General features: G+C 40.0%; 1 protein-coding gene across 1 annotated transcript in view; it reads left to right on the top strand.

Moving 5' to 3' along the window:
• The window catches only part of LOC124556253 (ly6/PLAUR domain-containing protein 6B-like), a 376,979-nt gene that overhangs the window by 329,713 nt on the left and 21,084 nt on the right, over positions 1-26,182 (top strand). The window contains exon 4 of the mRNA XM_047130240.1: positions 11,883-12,013. Within this exon, the coding sequence (XP_046986196.1) occupies positions 11,883-12,013 (131 nt within the window). The remainder of the gene's footprint in view (positions 1-11,882; positions 12,014-26,182) is intronic.

Raw genomic sequence — 26,182 nt, 5'->3', positions numbered from 1 at the left:
CCTTAGAACTATTTAAACCTAACTAACCTAAAGATATTACACACATCCATGCCCGTGGCAGGATTCGAACTTGCGACCGTAGCAACAGCCTTGTTCCGGACTGAAACGCCTAGAACCGCTCGGTCACAGCGGCCGGCTATTGGAGAAAGAAAAATGCCATTTGGATTACTTTTTATATTTATTTGGATTACCTGTTTTAAGTGTTGCACAGATGATCTCCATATCTAACTCTAGTACAAGAGGTGAATGGGGTATGAGGGTACGAAATGGAGCGTAATGCGACATAAAATACAGACACTGGTAGTATACAAATAAATATAAAACATTTAAACTATTCATTCCTAACTGCTGCGAATCGCAATCCGCCATCATCGCAAGACCGGTTAAAATTACATAAGTGTTGTAAATTGAACTATTAGGAAAGTTACGCAGGTTATCACGTGACTGACAATATTCTCCTGCGTTCTCGTATAATAAAGGCCACCTTCAACATAATTTAAATCTTTAAAGTAAAGATAGTCACTACCTGTAGTCAGATGAGCGTCGAGTGTGACACTAGTGTGTACTGATGCACGCTGCAGTTAGCTGATCGCATAGGCCACAACAACAAATGGGCGTATTGAAGATACCGAAATCAGAAAGACACCAGGCATTTAGGATTTACCCAAACACGAAATCGTAAACAGGATGATTCTTATTTCCTATTACAGGCTTCCATGGGTTATAGAGTGAATAGATAAAGTTTTGTCAAGTAAACCATGTCTGGAAATATACCGTTAGGATATAAAATAAGTTTGAAGATCAGATTACTTTCATATTCCCATGTCACGGTACACACACAAGCTGAGAACTGGGCGCCATCATCAGTTCCTGTTGTAATTATGACGTCACATAGCACCTTCGTCCGAGTACAACAACAGCTGCGAGAAATTGGAACGGTCCAAAGTAGGAGAGTTGGCTCTGTTGTTGCACGGACGCGCTGCACTCTCGGCTTTGAAGGAAACGTCGTTCGTCGCATAGAAGAGAACCCTAGCACAAGTACTGGAAGCATCGCCAATGCCATGTGCTCCGACAGCATACAGGTCAGAACTCATTGCTTCCGCTGTGTGGATACAGAGCAGCAGATGTTTTGAAAGTGATCCTTTCCTCATCCAAACGGTACATTTCCGGATATGGGTTAACTATCTAATCTTCATTTACTAACTCCTCCTCACAACCCCTAAAAGCCTGTAATTGTAATTTTTAATTTACCCTGTATATTAAAATAGAAATGTCGTGAATATTCGTTCTGCCTATTAAAATTCGTGTCCAGTTCTTTTCGCACCTATTACTGGTGGTGCCCTCTTGTGACTACCTTCTTTTGGTTTTCTGTAAACCAGTGCATTCTTAACTTTTTGTGTAATAGTTGTTATGAGTCAATTGTATTAGTTTAAGTGTGTGTACTTTTTAATCTCTACTTTGATATTATTTTACTTTAAAATTTTAACTAATTACGATAGTGGATTTTATTATGCAATGTCACAGGAATATGTTGTCAGACACGTGATGATGTGCATTAACTATCCTAGTTGTTCAACTTGCACGACTCGTGTAGTTTTAACTGAAGCATCACTCTGATGACGAACTACGACTGGCGGTAACTGGATATGAATTGCCTGAATATGTTATTCCTTATTTCTACACTGTCATTGCATGTCTGTTTTAAGTCACAGAGTCCTTTACTAGATTTGGAACTGTAGCTGACATTTAGAAAGGGTCGAAACGTACTTAAAATAAACATAAAAAGTTACCCAGGCGCTGTTTGTCTTTCTTCAGTCTTTGCTTTGTAAATAATGACATCATACTGGCAATATTGTTTGTACTTACACTGTTTTCCACTGCAGGAATATTAGTATACGTTATAACGTTAAAATTATTATTATGTGATGAAAAATTAGATAGGCAGACGAATATTAAGAGGCAATCCAAATTTATTTATATTTTATACGAAGAAAGGATTTCGAATTTTTTTTTTAATACTGGAGATACTAGACGTGTACATTATCTTAATGTCGCAGTATTTCAGCCTTTTTGTCAGCAGTTTAAACAAAATAACTGAAGACCAGTTGTATTGTTCCAACAACAGGAGTCCTAATCAGGCAAGCATGGAAACAAACAATGAAAAAATTCGAGGTATGCAGCATGTTTGTTAACAGATTGGTATAGCCTGTGTAACAAATATACAGAGTGTAACGGATACGACTGCAGATATTTCTATTGGTGACTGAGGACGGTGTACTGAGCAACATTACATCAGTAGTTACACCATTTGCAGACTAATAATTACAGCCATTACAAGTTGAATGTTTTTAGGTTGGTTAGTACCTCCTGGTACACGTGGCGAGAGCAAGCCATTACTGCTTATTTTTCACTGGGCAACAGATCCCAGACATGCGTAGTCCACTTAAGTGGTGCAGTACGACCATACAGAAAACATCTGTTTGTATAGTTTGTGATACGTTTCTGCAGAACTGCTGGTTGCAGAGAAAAAAACAACCAACACAGTGATGTGTGTTTATAATAACGTTCCACATATAAAAATATCTACATTTATACCTGTTACACACTATACATATATATATATATATCGATTTCCTGCCGTAATCCATTCGCCTATAGACACCCTAATCTCCAGCATTTTGATGTTACATGTTGGTGGTAGCATAAATGTGAAAGAATTTTCCTTGACTACCAGGTCTCTCAATTCAGTCACGCTTTTTCCAGTGGTGCTTTCAGTTTTACTATTCAGAGCATCAGTTTGAAACTACAATCAAACTTTTAAGTCGCCATTTACAAAAGGTTTTTTTTTACACATTAAAACAAACATTTCTATGATAACGATGCTGTCAGAAACAAACCCCATTGCCGTCCAGTGCTGAAGGCTGTCGCGTTCTTGTGCATAATAATGCCTTTTGATTGATGTATTTGCTCTCAAGACTAATAATAAATAATCATGATTTAAAAAGTTGGACTTCATTAAAGCAGTTGTATCTCATGCGGTTTCTGTCGAAAAAATTCAGGCATTTTCTCATATTAATAGTTCCAGTGAGACGCTTGTCAAAATACTCTTGAAATTTTAGTAGCTCAATTAGTTTTAAAGGTTTATTTCTCTAGGTGGTATCATATGATGCCTTATAAACACAGCCGGTGGGAATGTCCTGAATGCCTGTTGGCCCTTTTCAGTGTTGGAAGATCCACCACAGTTACATCCCCATGGGTACCTTCTCATTTCTTGTTAGCCACAGCAACTCTCAAAGAAAGCTTTGCCTCGAGGTACAAGTAGCTGCCTGCTCCTAGTATCTCGGAGACCACGCTTCCCCCGCTCCTTTAGACCACCACCTTCGTGCAGCAATGTACCTACGACTCGTGCTGTCGCAACCTACTGCTCGGTGCCTTGTGACATAACATTCCCCTTATGGTAAAGTCACAAACTAAATTTCGTTGAGTCCCGTGTAACACGGACTCTACGTATGAAGAATTTAGCGCTATCCCGCGAGAAAGTTAAAAACACAGTTACAGTATTGTGTCGAATGTGGCGGGAAGCCTGTTCTAAGATGTTACTGATAATCTATGGAATACTTACAATAAATAAAATCGACTATGGCTCTTCCGTAACAACCTGAGACGAAATCAAATTCGAACTATTTACATATCTACAGCGTATGATATATTTTTCTAGGTTATTCAGCATCGTATGTGGATACTATCTGCAAAATGTGTTACGAATCGAGTTAGTAAAGAAATTATAAATCAAAACGTCATATATAATACTACAGTTTCTCGCGAAATTCACTATTTTGTGTCATATCTCCCGAAGTATGTGTCGTAGAATTATAAATTTTTGTAGGTTTATTCAGTGGCATATGTCGATACTGTCTGGAAAATGTGGTGCGAATAGATTTGGTAGTAAAGAAGTAATAAATTAAAACGTCATGCTTCATGCAGCACTTTCACTACACGAACAGCGGAAATGTAGTAAGCGATAAACTGTTTTCCTTCTCATCATTTTCTGGGAGCTGTCACCAAGAAAACGTTTTGTAAAGATTTTTAATTATGTGTAAAGTTTGTTGCAAGTCACTATGTTCTCTCATTTTCAAATACTGGATAACTAAAGTAAGGGTATACGCACATCGAGGGCTACATTACATTCGATTAATACTTGTTCCATAGATCACGAATTCGACGTTTCGTAATGATGTGAAACGCGTAAGTTTAAAATAAATTATCATTACACAATATAATTTGTTTCCAGTTACTACTTCATATCTAAAATTTCATCTATTGAATAGAAGGAGTTGTTATTTTGAAATTCTTTTAATCTGTTTTTAAATGTTGATTGGCTGTCTGCCAGAAATTTAATGCTATTTGGCAAATGACCAAAGATTTTTGTGGCAGCATAATTCACCTCTCTATCTCTGCCAAAGACAGATTTTACCCAGAATACTGAAGATTATCCTTTCTTCTAGTTTTGTAGCTATGCACTTCACTATGATTTTTGAATTGGGACAGATTATTAATAACAAATTTCATAAGTGAATATATGTATTGTGAAGGTACTGTGTTTACCCCAATTTTTTTAAATAAATGTCTGCAAGGTGATCTTAGGCGGGCTCCAGCTATTATTCTGATTATGCGCTTTTGTGCAGTGAATACTTTTTCTCTTAATGATGAATTACCCCAAAATATGATGCCATATGAAGGCAGTGAATAAAAACAGGCATAGTAGGCTAATTTAGTGACATGTTTATCAGCAAATAACCCTAATAGCACAAGTAGCTGAACCTAACCGTTTCAGCTGATCATCAATGTATTTCTTACAATTCAATTTCTCATTATTGCACACACCCAGAAATTTTTAATATTCTGCCTTAGCAAAAGACTTCTGTTCAACGTCTATATTTATACATGGTATTACATCATTTACTGTACATAACTGTGTATACCAAGTTTTCTCAAAAATTGGTGAGGGTCCATTTGCGGAGAACCACTTAATTATTTTCTGAAGGACATTGTTTAAAAATTCCTCAGTTAATTTTTGTTTGTTGGGTGTGATTACTATACTTGCATCATCAGCAAAAGAACTAGCTTTTCACCTTTAATGAATATACATTGACAAGTCATAACGTATATTAAGAACATTAAGAACCCAGGACTGAACGCTATGGGACACCATTCCTGATACCTCCCCAGTTAGAGGAGTAGCTGATTTTTACAGAGTATCTTACTGTTGATTTCAAACTTCTGCGTTCTTTCAGTTAAATATGAATTAAACCATTTACGCCACTCATACCACAATATTTAAGCTTATCTGGAAGAACTTTATGATTCACATAGTCAAAAACCTTTGAGAGATCACAAAATATCCCAGTGGGTGATGTTCAGTTATTCAAAGCATTTAATATTTGATCGGTGAAAGCATGCATAGCATTTTATGATGTAAAGCCTTTCTGAGAACTAAACTGACATTTTGTTAGTGCTTCATTTACACAGATATGTTGAAAGGTCTCTGTTGGATTCCTTTCATGTTAATTTCTTAAATCTGTTGTCATTTACGGCATAAATTCCTCTTCTAAATTTACTGTGGCGTTTCTGACTATCTGGGAGGAGACTGAGCAGTGACACGTGTTACTTTTACACATAAACAAGAACGATCTGTCACACTACTACACTTTAAAACACAGTTTATATGTAATTCATGTCACACAGTCTCATATGGAACCTACATCCGCTTTCTTTTATATACTGTATATGATAAGATACTGTCATCCCCTTTCCCTTCTGTGTGAGAGGATGAATGAGCAAATGTATTTCTAGTTGCATACTGGATGGTAGCAGACAAGCCTGTCTGCTAGAGAACAGTAGGACCAGCGTCGGAACAGGTAGCTACGCTTTCTAAAAGCAAAGAGGTTTCTATCCTTAGTATGGTCCTGTCCGTCCCTTGTCATGTTGGTATAGGAAGCTGCCTCTCTGGCCACTTCCGTTTGTATTTGTGTATTTTCTTTATGTTCAACCCACGTGGGGTGTACTTTGTGAGACCAGTACCACATGCTTATACAATTGTTTGACCCATCAGGTTAATAGTAAGACGATAGTAACCAGTTTGAGGTTTTTCTTTTGTAAACTGCTTTTCGATCTAATTTATTTTAATTATCAAAATTATTGTGGAGTTACACTCTTTGTGTAAACCAAGATGACCACGTGAAGCATGTGGTGTAATCATCAAAGTAGCCTCAGCTATTCTTTTCGGGAAGATTTCACAGAGAGTTAGTATGACTTTAGTATACCAGTGTGTGGTAATTGGTTCTAGGCGCTCAGTCCGGAACCGCGCGACTGCTACGGTCGCAGGTTCGAATCCTGCCTCGGGCATGGATGTGTGTGATGTCCTTAGGTTAGTTAGGTTTAAGTAGTTCTAAGTTCTAGGGGACTGATGACCACAGATGTTAAGTCCCATAGTGCTCAGAGCCATTTGAATCATGTTTTTGTGTGGTAATTACATGACGGCCGGGATTGCGCTACGGACGTAACTTCTTTGCGTGAAAATTGAATCGGTTGGTTGTGGTTAATTTCCTCTTGAATTCAGTGTTTAATGCAGTCTCCCAATCTTGGCTCCATATTTGATGTGTTCCGTAAGATTACAATCTCACATTTTCACAATCCTAAATAAGGCACCAGCTTAGTTATGAATCGAGTTTAATATGCTGAAATTTCAATGATCAGTGTTAAAATAAATTTTCAAATATAAACTGATTTATTTCTTTTTATTTAAGTTCTCTTTTTTATATACATATCACCGGTTGTCGTATGACTATTAAAAGATTGGTTCAAATGGCTCTGAGCACTATGGGACTTAACATCTATGGTCATCAGTCCCCTAGAACTTAGAACTACGTAAACCTAACTAACCTAAGGACAGCACACAACTCCCAGCCATCACGAGGCAGAGAAAATCCCTGACCCCGCCGGGAATCGAACCCGGGAAACCGGTCGCGGGAAGCGAGAACGCTACCGCACGACCACGAGATGCGGGCATTAAAAGTTTATAATTAATGTTAGTCTGGTTGGGAATTTGGTGAGCTAGACTGGATACCTGGTGAAACAGTTGCTCAGTAATGCAAGGTTAACTTCCCCAGACAGCTCACAGCTTTTAACCCGCTTTTATTGTCTATCAGCACCGCTTTCATACCAAATTAAAGCAACAACGTTACAATGTGACTCTATTCTTGAATACACTACTTTTTCAAGAATTTTCGATAAAGCTGTCAGAAGTGAGATTGGGAGGTGGTTGTTGACATCAGACCTATCCCCTTTCTTATACAACAGTTTAACAATAGCATATTTCAGTGTATCTGAAAAAAGGCCTGTTTCAGTGAGCTGCTGCATATGTGGCTGAGAATCCTACGTTGCTTTTTCATCGCCACCCTCACCTCTTTTATAGGTAGACGGTTCTTACTCCCACAACAATTCCTTACAGCCAGTAAGTGACATGCGCACCAAGTTTGGTTGACATCGGCTCAATGGTTTAGGGGGCGATGTGGAACACACGTACATACGTACAGGGTGTAACAAAAACGTACGGCACAAATTGCAGGACACATTCCTCATACGTAGACACGAAATTAAATGGTGTACAGCTTTGCTTCCGCCGTTTGCCGATAGGTGGCGACAACAGTAAATAGCAGTCGAAAGAAACAGATTGCAGACGTCAGGCAGTTAGCTTGGAGTTCGGTCAACATAACCTCATTCAAACATTAGTCGATTGGTGTCAGCACCATAAAGTTGTACTTGATTGAAAATGTCAGTTTGCGAGCCTAATTCTCGTTATTTGCCGGAGGTGTTACTGTTTTGCTTCAATATGAAGAAAACAGCGGCTGAGTCTCATCGAATGCTCTCAAGTACGCATGGTAAGGACGCTATTAGTGAAAGAACGTGTCGTGTGTGGTTTCAAAACTTCAAGAACGGTGATTTTATCGTCGTGGACCGGCATAGTGGTGGAAGAGAGAATGTTTTCGAAGATGCAGAATTGAAGACATTGCTGAGTGAAGACTTGCGTCAAACTCAAGAAGAATTGGCACGATTAGTGGGAGTGACACAGCAAGCCTTTTTAAAACTTCTCAAGGCTATGGGCATGATTCAGAAAGAAGGAACTTGGGTCCCGTGTGAACTGAAACCAAGAGACGTTGAACGGAGTTTGTGTGTTTGTGAACAGTTGCTTCAGAGGCAAAAACAGAAGGGATTTATGCACCGCATTGTGACCAGGCACGAAAAATGGGTTCATTACGATAACCCTAAACGCAAAAAATTATGGGAATACCCCGACCATGCTTCCACGTCGACGGCCAAACCGAATATTCACGGCTCCAAGATCATGCTCTACATTTGGTGGGGCCAGCTCGGCGTCGTGTACTATGAGTAGTTAAAACCAAGTGTAACAACCACGCAATTAATGCGTTTGAGTAGAGCATTAAAAGATAAACTGCCGCAATACAGCAAGAGGCACGATAAAATGATTTTGCAGCACGACAACGGTCGACCCCACGTTGCAAAAGAGATCAAAACGTACTTGGAAACGTTAAAATGGGAAGTCCTACCCCACCCGTCGTATCTCCAGACATTGCTCCCTCTGACTATCATCTGTTTAGATCAATGGCGCATGGCCTGGCTGACCAACACTTTCGAACTCATGAAGAAGTCACAAATTGGATAGATTCGTGGATCGCTTCAAAAGATGAATAATGATTTCGACACGCGATTCGTACACTGCCCGAAAGATGGGAGAAAGTAGTGGCCAGCGATGGAAAATATTTTGAATGATACATGTGTAACCAATTTGTTTCATTAAAACCTCAAATGTTGGGGAAAAAACGGCGGAAGCAAAGTTGTATGTTATATGAACATGGGTCTGGAAACGCATTGTTTCCATGTTACAACTCATTGCTCAACGAGATCAGATTGTAAATTTTCACAATCGGCGTATGTGGGCGAGATCACTCCTCACGCAATTGCTGAAGCAAGTCATAAACAAGTATTTTCTTTCTATGGTTGGGCCGGAATTGTTGGTGACTGCTAGGGCTTCACTTTCTTCCACCCAGGCTCAATGGACAAATTAATTTTGTAGAGAATGTACCACCTGACCTGTTAGTAGATATACCTTTAGCTGTGCGACAAAACACATATTTCATGCACGATGGAATCCCTCCTCATTTTAGTGTTAATGTTCGTTGGCTTCTAAATAACAGATACGGTGACAGAAGGATAGATAGAGATGGACCGATTGCCTGGCCTCCGCGCTCCTCGCACCTAAATAACTGGAATTTTATTCGTGGGTACATTTAAAAGTTCTTGTGTACGGAACCCCAGTACAAGATGTTCAGAGTCCCCATGCTCGTATTATGGAAGGCTGCGAAATCACACGCAATACTCCCTGGATATATTAGCCATTCGAGATTCACTATGATGGGGAGTTTATGCATGTGTCATTGCCCATGGACTGCGTATTGAACATCTCCTGTGAGAAAGAGTTGCATATGGTATGCTAGTGCGTTCTGTTCGTGTGTGTTTTCCATGATTAATGAGTTGGAGAAAATGAGTTGTAACATGGAAACAAAGCGGTTCCACACCCATGTTTACCTAACGTAGTTTCTTCATCTACATATGAGGAATGTGTTCTGAAATTTGTGCAGCACATTTTTGTAATATCCTGTATATGCATTCATCCATTTTATTATATGTATGAATATCTACATCTATACTCCGGATGGTGTATCTGGTACACTATCATTTCCCACCTTCCTGTTCCATTTGCGAATGGTGAATGGGAAGCGGTCATGTGAACGCTGATTTCTCTACTTTTCTCCTCATAGTGATTCCGCCAGACGTGTGTGTTAGTAATTAATATGTTGCCCTACTTTTCTCGGAAATAACAGTCTCGGAATTTTATCAGTAAATCTTTCAGTGACGCACAGCGCCTTTCTTGTAGCGTCTGCCATAGGAGTTCCTCGAACATCTCTAGATTTAATAGACGAACATAGCGAGCTAAATTAAAAGTTGTTTTTTATAATGGAGTTATTCGTTCTACAAAAGGATCATAATATTTTACCATAAAACATTATCCAAAATTCCACAACACAATGCGAGAATTACTTGTGCATTTTTTCTATTCGCTTGGTACTCTTCGTTGCTTCAGCGCCCTACGATAAAGTGCTGCTACAAAAAGAGCAAATTATTTCACATAATTTCTGGGATTTCTTATCAGTATCTCACCAGGTCTCCATGCCTTTCCACTCCTAAACGATTTCACTTGATTTTTTAAAACATAATCACTTGTCTCAGTGGTCACTAAGCGACCTAATAGATGATTTCGATTCGTTTACTGAGTTTACTTACAACCAAAAACTCTTGAGAGGTTTGGTCAGGTCGGTTAAGAAAAGTTTACTTTTGAATTCATTGATCGGTTCTCGATATGCTGTCCTTATGGTCATTTCTACTTCGTTTAGCTTTTGCTAATAACCAAGGCTTAAATCTCTGCTGAAGCTCTGTTTGCTTTCTACCATGGTTATTGAATCACCGTCAGTATTTCCCATTCCTAGTCACGTTCCTCGGCACATAGTAGCGTAAAGCGTATTGAACAACGCGTTTGAATTTTATCCATTTTTGCGCTAAACATTAATTCCCAGAGCTGAACATTGATGGTGACCACTCATATAGTCTACGTTTTTTTTTTGCGTCACTCTTGTTAAGAAAACTTATTTTTATGCATTTGCTAACAATCCGCGTATCAAGTGCAGCAATTGATGGAATAACAGCTTTATGATAACATTTCCTCTTCACTATGTTAACTGATTCGAGAACTTCGGGTCTATCAGTTATTGGAAGATCTAAAAGTTGCGCTTACGAGTCAATTCCCTAACATCTCGAAGCATTTTTCAGCGGAAAACATTCACAAAATTCTCACATGTATCCCTATTTCTGGTACCAGTTTCAGTATCGTGACTATAGCTGTCAAATTTAAATCTTCTCCTGTAATATCACAATCAGGGAAGTTTCCTACGAACATTTCATTAAGTAACACTCCTGTAACAGATGGTCTATAAAACTATCTCATAGTAGTGAAACTGACTGTGTACTGGTGTAGTCTGTCTTGTTGCCAGATCTCCCAATCAAGAACACCCCTCCCCCTCTCATCCCTCCCACTCCCACCCTCCTCCTCTTCTTCCCATGAGCAACTGTGTGAGGTATAAATGGCGAGAAATTCATAGGGGCACTATCCTACTGGTCAAGAAATTTTGTGCAGCCTGAAATTTGTTATTGACTTGCTCAATTTGTGAATCTCATTCACTTGAATAAACCGTCCAATTTTTCTGAAATTATGATCATTTGTTTATCTGTACATGTACCTCACACCTACCGATTTCCATCCCATTTTCCTGCGTGGGCGTCGGTTTTTTTTTTCATTACATTATATTACTGGAACATACACTATTTTTCCACCCTCGGCCATAGTCTGGCTGAATGACTGTTGGGAACTGGGATTTCCGTTGGCACAATCTCTGCACAGATCTATAAACATTAGGTGGTCTCGTACTCTCTTTTGATTCGGTCCAGCACCACTGCGCCAACTCACTCCTCTCATAGCACGCTGATGTGCAATTTCACAGGATCCCATGATTCAAGCTATGTGGGAACCCAGATTTTCTGTCAATGCCATGTTAATGTTTACGTGACATGCGGCACATCATTTGCATATAGCCTTCATTACAAACCGTTCAAGATTGAAGTATATAACATCATGTGTTTTCGTCAGTCCGTAGATGTGAACTGCTGCATGGCCTAAATCTGTGTTCCAGGGGACGAATTCTGCCACACACTTCACGTAATGGATTCACATGGAGAGAGTGTTGTCGTCAACAAGAAGTGCGCCAACGGAACCGAGTGCACGCCCCAGAGGGTCGGCTGTGTCGTGATCGACGCGCAGAGGGTAAGGCTACGCAATCGATTATTTCTGTTCTCATAACGCAGCAAAAATATTGAATACTACTTGAGAGAGCTGATTACAAACACAGAGGCCAAGCTATTTACAAGAGAAGTATGTCTCTCCTGACAGAAAACCTTTTGGCTTTAGACAGTGTTGATATTTTGGTGATCTCTTACGAATAAATGAATGCTTGCATATATGAAAAAAATTCAGCGGTACCTTAATACCGATTTTAGTAATAAGTCTCCTCGTTTGCATATGTTTTTGTTCACCTTTAAGTGGTATTGACTGTATCATCGAAAGCGAAACTAAGAAACGAAGGTATCAAGGCACGAACACGTGAACAATAAATGTGAAGTGATTCGGAAGAGCTGAAATAGGTACTATACACAGCCTTTTGCCAAGAGTAGTGCAGAAACTCGACGTGGCATGGACTCAACAAGCCATAATTGCGAAAGTTTTGGCAAATGGTTCAAATGGCTCTGAGCACTATGGGACTTAACTTCTGAGGTCATCAGTCCCCTAGAACTTAGAGCTACTTAAACCTAACTAACCTAAGGACATCACACACATCCATACACGAGGCAGCATTCGAACCTGTGACCGTAGCGGTCGCGCAGCTCCAGGCTGTAGCGCCTAGAACCGCTCGGCCACTCCAGCCGGCTGCGAAAGTTTTGACGATGCAGGAATTTGTGCACGAACTGGCCTCTCGATTATGTTCCATAAATATTCGATGGGATTCGTATCGGGCTATCTGGTTGGTCAAATCATTCCATTGAATTGTCTATAACGTTCTTCAAACAAATCGCGAACAATAGTGGTCGGGTGACACGGAGTATTGTCATCCATAAAAATTCCATCGTAGTTTCCGAACATGAAGTCCATGAATGGCTGAAAATGGTCTCCAAGTAACTGAACATAAAGATTTTCGGTCAATGATCGGTTCTGTCGGACCAGAGGATCCAGTACATCCCTTGTAAACACGGCCCCACACCATTATGGAGTACCACCAGTTTGCACAGTCCCTTTCTGACACCTTGGGTCCTTGGCTTCGCGGGTCTGCACCACACTCAAACTCTACCGTCAGCTCTTACCAACTGAAATCAGGACTCATCTGACCAGGCCACGGTTTTTCAGTCGTCTGGGGTCTACCCGATATGGTTACGAGCCCAGGAGAGGCGCTGGAGGCGATGTCGTCCTGTTAGCAAAGGCACTTTCGTAGGTCGTCTGCTGTCATAGACCATTAACACCAAATTTCGCCGCACTGTCCTAAATAATACGTTCGTCGAACGTCCCGAATTGACTTCTGCGATTATTTTACGCGCTATTGCTTGGCTGTTAGCACTGACAACTTTACGCAAATGCGGCTGCTCTCGGTCGTTAACTGAAAGCCGTCGACCACTGCGTTGTCCATAGTGAGAGGTAATACCCAAAATTTTATATTATCGGCACACTCTTGACACTGCTAGCCTCAAAATACTGAATTTCCTAACGGTTTCCGAAATGAAGTGTCCCATGCGTCTAACTCCAATTACTATTCCGCATTCAAGGTCTGTCACTTCTCGTCGTGAGGCCACAATCACGTCGGACACCTTTTCATATGAATCACTTGAGTAAAAATGACATCTCCACCAATGCACTGCCCTTCTGCTCTTTTATATCTCGTGTACGCGATAGTACCGCCGTCAGTATTTGAGCATTTAGCTGTCCCATTATTCTTGTATGTTCCAGTGCTGAGCCATCCAATGAAAATGGGATTGGAGCTTTCCTCAAATACAATTTTCAAAAGAACGCAAATGTCGATGGTTTGCTCCGGAATTACGATAAACTAGAAGTATGTTTTTATACGTCCAAAAGCATAAACACGAACGAAAAATCAATATGATTTGCTAGCTACATGCGCTGTCGTTCGCCTAATTTCATCCCATGTAATTATTTCACACTTGAGGATGCTACCACTACTGTCTTGAACTGTATCCCGCTGAAAAGAGGAATCTGTGGTCTCAAGTGAATTCCGACACACCTGTACCCTTCCATTGCCCGTATTAGTATTTTCTGTGACGTATAAACCCGTACTGTGTTTGATGAATAATCGGTAATGCTGAACCAGAACTAATCTCCATACATCATGATGTGCTATTATCAGAGGTTGCAGCACGTTATGTCTGCTTCAGCAGTCCATGTTTTATGCATTCATCAAATTGTACACTGTTTTCCATAAATCCTGGAAAAATCACGAAATTAACTATTCAAAACTTTATATGTTATGTGCGGATAATTGTTTTATGTAGGAACTTAGAACATGTTTTGCATGTACAATACAAATATGTCAGTTTAGTATGCCTCAAATAATGGTAGACGGATTGAGATTTCGCCATGACAGTCCAGCTAACAAAGTTGGATTGACAAAATTTGAGATCTATCTACAAGTATATTCAAGTTCAAGAAAAAAGTGTGACACAATCCCATGAGTCAAACAAACCTGTTATTATTCGCTCTGCCGTTATTTGTATACGTTCAGTAGCCCTTGTTTCTAATATCTATCATTAGTCTCATACACTTCAGCAATATTCTAGGATAGGTCACACGAATGTTTTGTAAGAAATCTCTTTAGTAGACTCACTACATTGCAATAAACTGAAATCTACCACTCACCTTACCAATCACTGAGCATATGTGGTCATTCCATTCCATTTTATATCCCCACAAATTACGGCTCTGACTAATTCTAACGGTGAATCACTAATATTTTATTCTTAGGCTATTACAGTTTCTCGTTTTGTGAGATGCAAAATTTTACAGTTCTGAGAAGTTAAAGCGAATTACCAAACTTTGCATGACTTTGAAAGCTTAATAATTTGTCTTAGAACAGGGACGGCCAAGAACTCGGCACGTGAGCTGGGCTCTGGATAAAAGGCTCTCTCACACGGTTGCACACTTGTCCCCCTACCACGCCACACTGTCTTGAGTGCGAAGGCCTCGACGTGTGGCCGCGCGGTTTGAGGCGCCATGTCACGGACTGCGTAGCCCCTCCCGACGGAGTTTCGAGTACTACTCTTAGCATAAGTTAGTTGAAGTTAGTTTAAGTCGTGTGTAAGTCTAGGGACCGATGACCTCAGCAGTTTGGTCCCTTAGGAATTCACACACATTTGAACATTTGTTGGGTGTGAGGAGGGGAAGGGGGAGGGGGAGAAATTGCAAATCCGCTGCATTTAAATGGCAATGCAGTCGATTTGTATATGACTTGGCCTTATATCTCATATTTCGTAACGACATAGATCTCAAACAAAACAAATTTTCAGTATTTGGTGCTCTGAACACACAATATAATTTTTATCTGGTACAGACTCTCGGTATACGGAAGGACACAGAAAATTTCATACATTTTCGCACTCGTTCTGTCGCTTAATTGTAAGTTATTTAGTTTCATAATTGAAAAAAAAACCTTTGACATACATATGTTAATCGAAATATTTAGCAACATTCGCGATCTCATTCCGCAGACATGGAAACTCTTCGCAAGGAAAACAACGTACATATGTTGGACAGTTTCAATGTAAAAGGATTGTTCTTTTAAATGGGAATTAAATTCCACATCAATCCGTTCCATCTGCACATGCACAGGGGCGACTTCAACTGAAGCAGCAAACTGTCTCGAAAACAGTTGGAAAACAGATGTGAAATGGATAATGTCCTCAGAATGTTTGGAAAAATATTCTTTTAATTCTTACAAGGTCGCACGGAATTCTTCAGAACTCGCGTTTTCTTTGACGACGGTGATCTTAGGGAAATGGCCAGTGCTTTTGTCAGAATTTGCCCATTCTGCAATGTGATTTTTTTTTTAAATGAGTCGTTTCTCACCTTGCAGTGTCTCGCTGTGGCCGTGTACAGTCAAGTCCACAAAATGCGAGGTTGTATTTCATATTGGATGTTCTAATTTTCGTCACTGATTTCCTTTTTCTTTCATAAATTCAACATCAGCTGTTTTTAAATCGAGGGGTCATTCCAAGCATGCCCGTTGACTTATCAACGTACTTCGCAATAGTATATAAAGTCTCCATACTCTTCTTTCAGTTCCATAGAAAACTGTTGCAGCTGATACTGGAATAATGCGTACAGCTTCAGAAAATTTTCTATTTCATCGCTTGTTCCACGCCTGCAAATTTAGCACGACGTCCTTCTTGATGTGCAGAACAAAGAATCCCGTCTGTCGACCGATGTAATATTTTGCTCTTTTGTTCTCTACTAAATCTTTAAATTCTTTCTGCATGGTGTTTTAACGTCGTTTATGGTACCCACCGTTTATGCGACTGCATAATAGATGTTGAAAATTCTCAGACTTCTCTTTTGTCATTACCATCCAGCATTAAAGGCTTGCGATTATAGATTATAGATCACTAGAGTGCCTCTTTTTGTACAGGCAGCAACTAGACCTCTGAACTTCCTTTATACCACGAACAAATATCGATGGGTAAACATAGTTGAGACCATTATTCTGCCGAAATGAAGAATGTTAATGCCGACTGAAAAATGCTGCACCGCAATACTAAATGATGCACTGTATTACCGAGCAAAGCCGAGACAGGCCGAGCCTCGACCCTTCGCGGCCCGCACTTCGTACTGACGGTGCATCGGCACGCCGTGGTCGATCCTGTCTTAGGGTATATATATTATTATTATTATTATTATTATTATACATTTTTGCCCTTAAGACAGTGATTGAACTTGAATGTTACATGATTATTAAATATTCCCCTTCTTTCATGTTTTCTTCTTCTTTTTCTCTTCCCAAACCTCTTCATTATTTGATTGTGTTCGTGTTTCCTTTATTCCGTCCATATTTTCCCTGGTCTCTTCCTTTCTTTTACTTCAGACTTCGTGATCGTAATTTTGTTTCTGCATTGGTCTCTTTCACCTATCACTTCTTTATTGATTCTTGCTTGTTCTAGGTCTTCTTCTATTTCATGAAATCAGTTGGTTTTTTTGATTGAGCTGTTGACTGCATCAAAAATCCTCTTTGTAAGTCTGGCGTATGTGTATGTGACCAAAGAATGTTAATCGAAGTTTTTTGATTATGTCTGTGAGTCTGCATGTATGTTTATATAGTTCTTTGGTTGGCCTCTTCATCCGTATAGCATCTCTGTGTACTGCTCCAAAAATTTTTCGAAGGATTTTACGTTGTATCATTTCCGTCTCTTAATGCCTGATGCCGCGATTATGGTCGTTTCTGATGCATAGAGGGCTTCTGGTAGTACAACTGTATTGTAGTGCCTACCTGATGCTCCTATTTGTATTTATCCTCCAATATACTTGAATTTTTCCACTCTGTTAACCAATCCGTATTTTCTCTGCATGACATGTGTATTGTTGTTCTTTCTTTCCATGTATTGTAATTTCTCGTATGTTATCTGTAACCCCATTTTAGCAGAGACTTTGTGTAGATATTCCAGGGCTTCTTGCGCTTCTTCTGTGTTGTTGCTGAGTATTGCCAAGTCATCTGCAAATGCAAGGCATTTTATGATTGTCTTGTTTGCACGTGTTCTTCCTAACTGAATTCCTTTTACTTTTTCTTCCCAATGCTTGATAATTTTGTCCAGGGTTATGTTGAATAGAAGTGGTGAGAGACCATCTCCTTGCCTGACCTCTGTATGTATCTCAAATAGCTCTGAGATTTCTCCCATGAATTTTATTTTGGATGTAGTGTCTTTGAACGTCTGTTCTATCAGTGCCCTAGTATTTCTGTCTATTTCATATTCTCCTAGTGTGTCAAAGGGCGTGTGCCTGTCAATGGAGTCACAGGCCCTCTTAAATTCCACAAATGTAACTACAGTGTTGTTCGCCTGTCTGAACTACAAAAGTGTTTGTAGGTTCTAAATTCGTTCAATACAGGATCTTCCCTTTCTGAACTCTGCCTGGTGTTCGTCTATCCTTTATCCACTTGTGGTACCAATCTGTTTAGTAACAACTTGGACAGAATTCTGCATGTGACCGGTAATAATGAGATCCCTCTGTAATTATTAGGGTTTGCCCTGTCTCCCTTTTTGTGGAGTGCGTGAATCAGTCAGCATTTCCATTCCCGTAGAATTTTCTCTGTACTCCATATTTCCAAGAGATTCTTATGAATTTTCTTTGTAATATTTTGGTCTGTGAGTTTCCAGATCTCGGCGATAATGCCATCTTCCCCTGGGGCTCTGTTGTTCTTTAGTTGTTTTATTACCTCCTCTACCTCTGTGATTGTAGGTGGCTTCGAGTCTCGGTTTGGTAGTGTTTTCGTGAAGTGTAGTTTTTATTTGGGCTTCTCAGAGTTGAGGAGTTAATCAAAGCAACTTTTAAGAATATTGCAATTTTCTTTAGTGTTTGTTTCAAGAGTCCGAATGGTTTCCGAGATAGAATACATTTAATATCACTTTTGTACGTTTTTCTAGAACAACTCGAAAACCTCACCCTCCAGCGAAAACGTGTCGCAGTACAAAATTAAACTATATTAAATTTCCTACAAAATAGGTCCTATTCATTTCTTTCTCTAGAGCTAATGGTTTGTGCGAAGAGAGCGCAAGAATGTTGAAAAACTCGCTCAACGAGCATGCGCTGTAGCTTACGTAGTTTTTGTAGTCCAATTTGAGGTAGCATATTCAGGTAGCAAGTTGAGACGAAGAGTTTCATACGAGACACTTGTGGTCTATCAAGTCGTGAAACTACCTCAAATTGGCCTACAAAAACTACGTAAGCATGCGCATCGAGCGAGTTTTTCAACATTATCTCGCTCTTTTCGCACAAGCCACTAGTTCTAGAGCAAAAAATGAATAAGACCTCTTTTGTAGGAAATTTAATATAGTTTAATTTTGTACTGCGACTTTTTCGCTGGAGGATACGATTTTCGAGTTATTCAAGAAAAACGTACAAAAGTGGTATTAAATGTATTTTATCTCGCAAAACATTCGGAACAGGGCATACGTCCATATGAAATATTTTGTTCAGAATCACTGTCACTCCTCAAAGTATGTACCTTTCCTCCTGACTCATCCCATACAATATATGAGGTATTGTGTATACATACAACATCTTACAGGCAGTACTTCATTATACACAACTGCGTCATCTGCAAAATGTCTGAGATTCCTATTAATATTGTCTGCCAAGTAATTAATGTATGGCATCAGCATCAAGGGTTCCTCACACTTTTTCAACGTCTACTTTGCATATATTTTTGGTGGGTTTGAATGTTACGGCGTTCAGTCTCGCTTTAACGGTCTCGTGGTCACTAATCCCTGAATCCGTCATAATGCTCCCTATTTGCTCACGATTATTTGTTTCTAAAAGTTCAAGTATGTTATCGTAACCATTAACACTTTGAGTGGGCTCTGAACTAATGGTTCGAAATAATTTTCTGAGAAAGCATTCAGTACATTTTCGGACGACGTTTTATACCTACCATCGGCTTTCAACATGTATTTTTGCCAACTTATCGAGAGTAGATTGAAGTCACCACCAACTCTAATTGTATGAGTGGGATATCTATTTGAAGTGAGACTTAAGTTTTCTTTGAACTGTTCAGTAATTATATCACCTGAGCCAGGGGGTGGGTAAAACGAACCAATCACAAATTTATTCTGGTTGTCAAGTATAGCCTTCACCCATACTAACCCGCAGAAACGATATACTTCAATTTCACTTGAAGGCAAACTACTTCTGATAGCAATAAACACTTCACCACTAACTATGTTTAATCTCTTCTTTCTGAACACTGTTTGGTCTCATGTAAAATTTCGGCTCAACTTGTTTCCGCTTTAGCCAGCATTCGGTACCTATAACTATTTGAGCTTCAGTGCCATCTATTAGTGCTTGGAGCTCTGGTTCTTTCCCAACGCAGGTACGACAATTTACAAATACAATACCGATTGTTGCTAGCTCTATCTGCCTGTGTTTGCTCTGCACCCATATAAACTTTCGGGACTAATTTTACGTATGCACGAATACTTGCGATTTTTGTGGATAGGCCGCGCGGAGTGGCCGCGCGGTTCGAGACACGATGCCACGGACTGCACGGCCCCTCCCGCCGGAGGTTCGAGTCCTCCCCCGGGCAAGGATGTGTGTGTTATTCTTAGCATAAGTTAGACTAGGTTAGTTTAAGTAGTGTGTAAGTCTAGGGATAGATGACCTCAGCAGTTTGGTCCCTTAGGACTTCACACACATTTGAAAATTTTTTATCTGTGTATAGCACACTGTAAGCAGAATAAATTGCCACCACATACGGTGGTAGTACAAAGAGTAAATTCACCGACTATGTATCAGATAAATTCGAAGGAAATGTTGGAGCTTAATACGGTATTAAACTTGTTGTTTCTAGCGATTTGTGGGAACTTGAAAGTTGGTGCCTGTGTTCAGCCACATGGGCCAGTAGGAAGAATTAAGCCTTGTGCTTTTAGATCTGCAGTGAATGTTTACGCACTTAGCACCTGTTCAGTATGTCTGCGGATTTCCAAATTAAAGTTTTCCTTTGTGGTTATACATAGGGCTATTTCTTGCCCACGTGCTTCTTAGGTTGCACATGACTTATAATTTCATTAATTAATGAATAATACTCAATTTCTACGTCTAAATTATGTACATGTGAACAAATTTCACCTATTTTCTTAATTTTAAATTTAATATATTTTTCGTGGTTTGCCACCTGTCCATGATTGAGGTCCACCTTCTCTACCATATAAGCAGTAGTCTTTGTAGATATTATTTACAGCAGAAAACATCATTTTGGTATGCTTATTTAACGAACGAACGAAAATTGGACAGTGTTCCAGGATACGATGAAATCCTTGTAAATTCCTATATAGAATTTGTAGCTGAATTATACCCTCTGCCCGCCATCACACACTGACAGTCTCTCGAACAAAAACTGTGGCCAGTGATTGGAAGAATGCACACGTCACACCTGTCTACAAGAAGGTTCCTTTCAGAGTATGCTGATACAATAGCTCCATACTTGGCAATTATATAAACCGGTCGCTCATCGAAAATTCCGTACCTAAAGACAGAAAAGTTGCGCAAGTCATATCAATAAATAAGAAAATAAATAGGAATGATCAGTCTAATTGCAGACCAATACCACTAACGTCGGTTTTCAGTATGATTTTGGAATATATAATGTGTTCGTACATCATGAATTACCTCGAAGGAAACGATTTATTGACAAATAGTCAGCACGGATTCAGAAAATATCGTTCTTGTGAGACACAAGTGAATGATATCGGCAGGAGACATCAAATTGATCTGGTACTTTTAGACTTCCTGTATGCTTTTAACACTGTTCATCATAAGCGACTGGATTCGTGATTTCCTGTCAGAAAGGTCACAGTGTATAGTAACTGACGGAAAGTCATCGAGTAAAACAGAAGTAGTATCTGGCTGCTCCCGATCTACATGATGCTGTCATTTACCGTCTTGCAAAGTCATCCGGTAATCAAAAGCAATTGAAAAGCGATTTATACAACATATATGTATGATGCGAAAAGTGGCAATTGACTCTAAATAATAAAAACTGAAGTCATCCACATGACTACTGAAAGAAATCCGCTAGACTTACACACTACTTAAACTAACTTCACGCTAAGGACAACACTCACACCCATGTCCGAGGGAGGACTCGAACCTCCGGCGGGAGGGGCCGCACGATTAGTGACATGGCGCCTCCAACCACGCGGCCACACCGCGCAGCTAACAAGATTTGACATTGGATCGAAACAGTCAGGACACAGCACGTGATCCTAAGTGGAGAATCATCTATAAATAGTGGAGAAGTGTATGGGTTTATTAAGTGGCGTATGACATTATCGTTTGTGTTCGTGCTAAACATTCATCACTTAGCAGATAGTTATAGTTACTGCCTCACGTATTTCGTAGACAATACCGTTAGCGATGAGGAAATTTCATCCAGTAAAAACTCTGGTAATATCCTGTCAGATCTCGACAAAGTATTAACCTGGTCCAAAGATTGTCAACTATCTCGTCATGTTAGAAATGCAAAATTGTTCACGAAACTTTGACTACAGAATTAATGAGTCACAATTAGAGTTAGTAATGTCATGTAAATATTTAGGAATAATTCCGTGTAGGGATAAGAAGTGGATCGTCTTACATCTCTCAGTCAAGAGAAATGGGAACCGAATCAGAGAGTGTCAGCCGTAGAATCTGTGTAACAGACAGTTCCACTTGTTGCGGCGAAAAATACGCCGCATGGGTATTGCTGTTGTTCGGCTACAGGAAATAAATATACGTCCCGGCGACTGGATCAGTACCCCACCACATCCCACTCAAAATTATCTAAGATTACAATCATGTCAACTGGAATGCCTACCGGCATTCAACTGGAATATCTACACTCGAATCGGAAGTCACCTGTTATACTTCAGAGCTCAGAGGATAACACCGACCATTGCTTCCTTCCTATAGCAAACCTTGTCTGAAGACACCACTACATACGTAATCACTTGTCCTATCTATCGAAATGGAACGCCCCTTCCTCACAAGCTCTAGAACTACAGAGTAAATCCCGATGACCCTATTGTTCTTTCCTCTACACCCACGACTGGGACACACTAATACGACACTGGTAATTATAAGAGATGACATTTGTGACACTATGGAGCGATATCCCTAGATCTAATATTACAGCGACGTGTCCAAAAGTTGTTAAATGCAAAGGGACGCCGGGACTGGTGACAAATATCCACAAAACTCAATACAGCGCTATCAACAAACTCCAGTAAGTATTCGAGAGCCTTGCACATCCTACCAGGTCACACTTCTGCTCCACACTATTCACTCCTCCACACAACCAACCCCTCCATGGCAACATAAGCAAAATCAACTTACGTCCATCCAAACCATCTAGATCGTGGTAGTGGTTCTGCGGTCTGTAAGTCACATGCCCTAAATCCTATTGATCGCATCTGCAACACTATCGAGTGAGATGCCTGTATCTAGTATTGCAGAGACACGTCTGAAACTTTTTAAGTGCAAACCGACGCCGGGATACAACAATACTTCCTTTATCCCTAGACACTGCAGAAACATACGACCAACTATAGCACTTTGGTCTCCTCTTCAGACTCCAATGGTATGCACTCCCAATCAATTAGATCCTCATAACTGCCTGCTTTCTCACTAACCGACCATCTTAAGTAACAGCAAACAACAGAACAACTCGTATTACCCATTCAACTGCATGAGCATCCCAAGGATCCATCCTACCACCGCTCCTTTGTCTCCTATACACAGCCGACGTTCCAAAACCAGCCTCTCCTGTGTACCTGCTTCAGAACGCTGATGGGACCGTCTTGCTCGGCATCCATCGTCCCAACGATCCCTTCAGCTTCGCTTTAACAGTTTCATCTCCTGGTGTAATCAGTAGTACCTCTCCATCAACTCCACAAAAATCCAGGTAATACTCATAGTAAAAACCACCTGAGCTTTCCATCCCCGATACCTTTACCTCACAACCCACATCCATCCAGTCTCCAAAATTAAAAAACTGAAATATCTCAGACCAACTCTCAATCGGAAACTAACTTTGTATTTCCATTACTAATCATCCAGAAGAAAGTCCTCAATGGACTTTAACTACCGAAGTCACTCACATGCCGAACATGGAGACTAAATCTTCCTACTATTCTCCATACATACAGGACACTCATTCCTTCCACCCTTACCTAATTCAATGTGTCACGGACTTCTGCCCCTCTAAAACTCTGTCACACACTCCAAATCCTAGAGTGCCATACACTCCGCCTTGTTTTTTTCCCCACACATCTCCTTCATCAGTTAATAAAATTTCCACATCTTCTTCAACACTTAGGACGCCAACGCGTCTCCTACATACCCTGTAAACTTGAATCTGAATGTCCTATAGTCTCCCCCATCCATGTGAATGCTGGCTTGCTCGGACGCCTCTCTCAACATGATCCACGTTCTCTTCATCTCTATGCCCTCCACATCCTTTCCCAACGCATTTTCAATCGTCTTACTCTCTCAGACTGTGAACTAGCCTTCCTTCCAACCATAATATACCCTACCCATCCCATCCCAAACGAAGACTCCGACACATCAATTTCTTACCCAGCTGTCATCCAACCGTAATTTCCTTCCCACAAACACATCCCTCACCCTTTTCCATCGAAAATCCTTCCCAATACCTTGCTCTTTCCTATCCACGCTCACAGTTTCTAGTAGCCCACAACATATCATCCTCACTATGATTTTATATTTACATCACTTCACCACCATCTTTTCATAAACATCATCATCATCGATATTTTAATCGGAACAGTTTTTACGAATCATTTGCTAAATAGTGGCAACATGGCGGCTATCAGCCCCCCTCTCACATGCGAAAGTAAATAACTCTTAAATAAATAAAATAAAAGACTTGATCGGCAGCTCGTACCTCGTCATCGAAGCTTCTTTCACGCTGATATCCGAATATCCTGTATCTGCAATTTTATTTTGGAATCGTGATTGAATTTTTCATCTATACTGACTAGAGCTCACATTGATTGCAGTGGTAAAGTTTCTGCCATCGATTTAGCAGCGGCCTTGGCATCCATATGTTACTCGTTTGATGGCAGTGATCTGCCTAATTTGTACCAGGACGCGACACAAAAGAACGAACACATAGGCTCGGTTAGTAAAAGAGGGGGAAACTGCAATTTGTCTGTAAAAGAGACTACATGTGAAGCACATATAGGACCCATACTCAAGATTATGGGATCCAAATTAGATCAGATTAACTTGAGAAAGCTACCGTATACAGTGAACGACAGTCAGAATGGTCAAAGTGTTGTCTGACTGGCGACACAATGAAAAAAATATGGAAAAATCTTAATTGGGATAGTCTGACACCATGCATGTCACTAGTGTCTACTTATTAAACCGCAAGACCGGTTTTCCTAAGCAGCAACCATGAATATCTTCAGCTCTTTACACATATATCCCTTAAAGATGACGTGCATAAAATTAGACAAACAAAAGCTCACATAGCGACTTACAAGCAGTCCACACTCCATCCTTGATTAGAATGGGGCGAAGTCTTAATATATGACCCAATAAAAATTGCACCCTGCCCTCGACTTTAGTGATTCGTAGATTATACTTATAGATGTAGCTGTGCCTGTTACGGGACGCCACGTGATTCTTGCACTTCCTGGCCCTTGACAGTCTGCAACGTTTTTCCAGTTTTGCAGCTGGTAAAGGTACTTCAGTGCACCTGTACCTATTCGAGTATTTCATAAACACCTATTTTACTAAATAGGTGATGGTATGGTATGTATAGAAAGAGCTGCACAAGTCAAAAAACAATATATCGGCCTAGATTGCAGTATCTTCAGTATTTGCAATGAAATGGAACTGCAGAGCAGTTTTGTTTTAAGATTGATTTAATGTATCTTGCGTAGCTGTTCATAATGATATCTGATTTTGTTTGTGTCCGCCACGCTTCGTTACTAATTATCTAATAGTTTTACTGGACAGCGTTGAGTCCTTCCATGTATGAATTTTCCTGTTGGTTTCAAATCCCGATCCTTTCTTTGTGACAACTTAATAAATAAGCAGATTTACATTCAAACCGTCAACAATACTTTACATTTCCATTTATGCTGTTACAACGTTTCCTCTGGCTCATTTATTCTATATTTATCTCTAAACTTCTCCGAATATACAATAAATGATACAAAAACCTTAAAATCCGTAAATACCAGTGTCAGTCGAAAGTAATGCCCTCTTTTTTATATTTGTCAATCATCTGAAATGCAACTACATTGGTTGAAAACCTTAGCATTGACGATTAATTAATGACTTTTCAATGTAATCTCCGTCCATCTTCACAGTTTTGTATTTCACTTGGGTCCTGCTTCCGAAGCCACTGACTCATGGACATTTTCACAGCCTCCTCTTCTTCCGCGTCAGTCCCACGATGAGCTCCTTTTAGCAGCCCGAACAGATGGAAGTCTGATGGTATCAGGTCACGGCTATATGGGGGATGAAGCAAGACTTCCTATCCAGTTTTCATATTCTCTTCAGTTGTGTGAAGACTGGAGTATGGTTTCACACTGTCATACAAAATGCCTTAACTGAGGAAGGTTATGCGACACAAATACTCTGCAGTCACCCGGCGGTCACCAC

Source organism: Schistocerca americana, chromosome X, assembly GCF_021461395.2.
Source record: "Schistocerca americana isolate TAMUIC-IGC-003095 chromosome X, iqSchAmer2.1, whole genome shotgun sequence".
NCBI classification, from domain to species: domain Eukaryota; kingdom Metazoa; phylum Arthropoda; class Insecta; order Orthoptera; family Acrididae; genus Schistocerca; species Schistocerca americana.
Note: the sequence above shows the minus strand (reverse complement) of the source record. Positions and strands in the feature narration are given on the sequence as shown.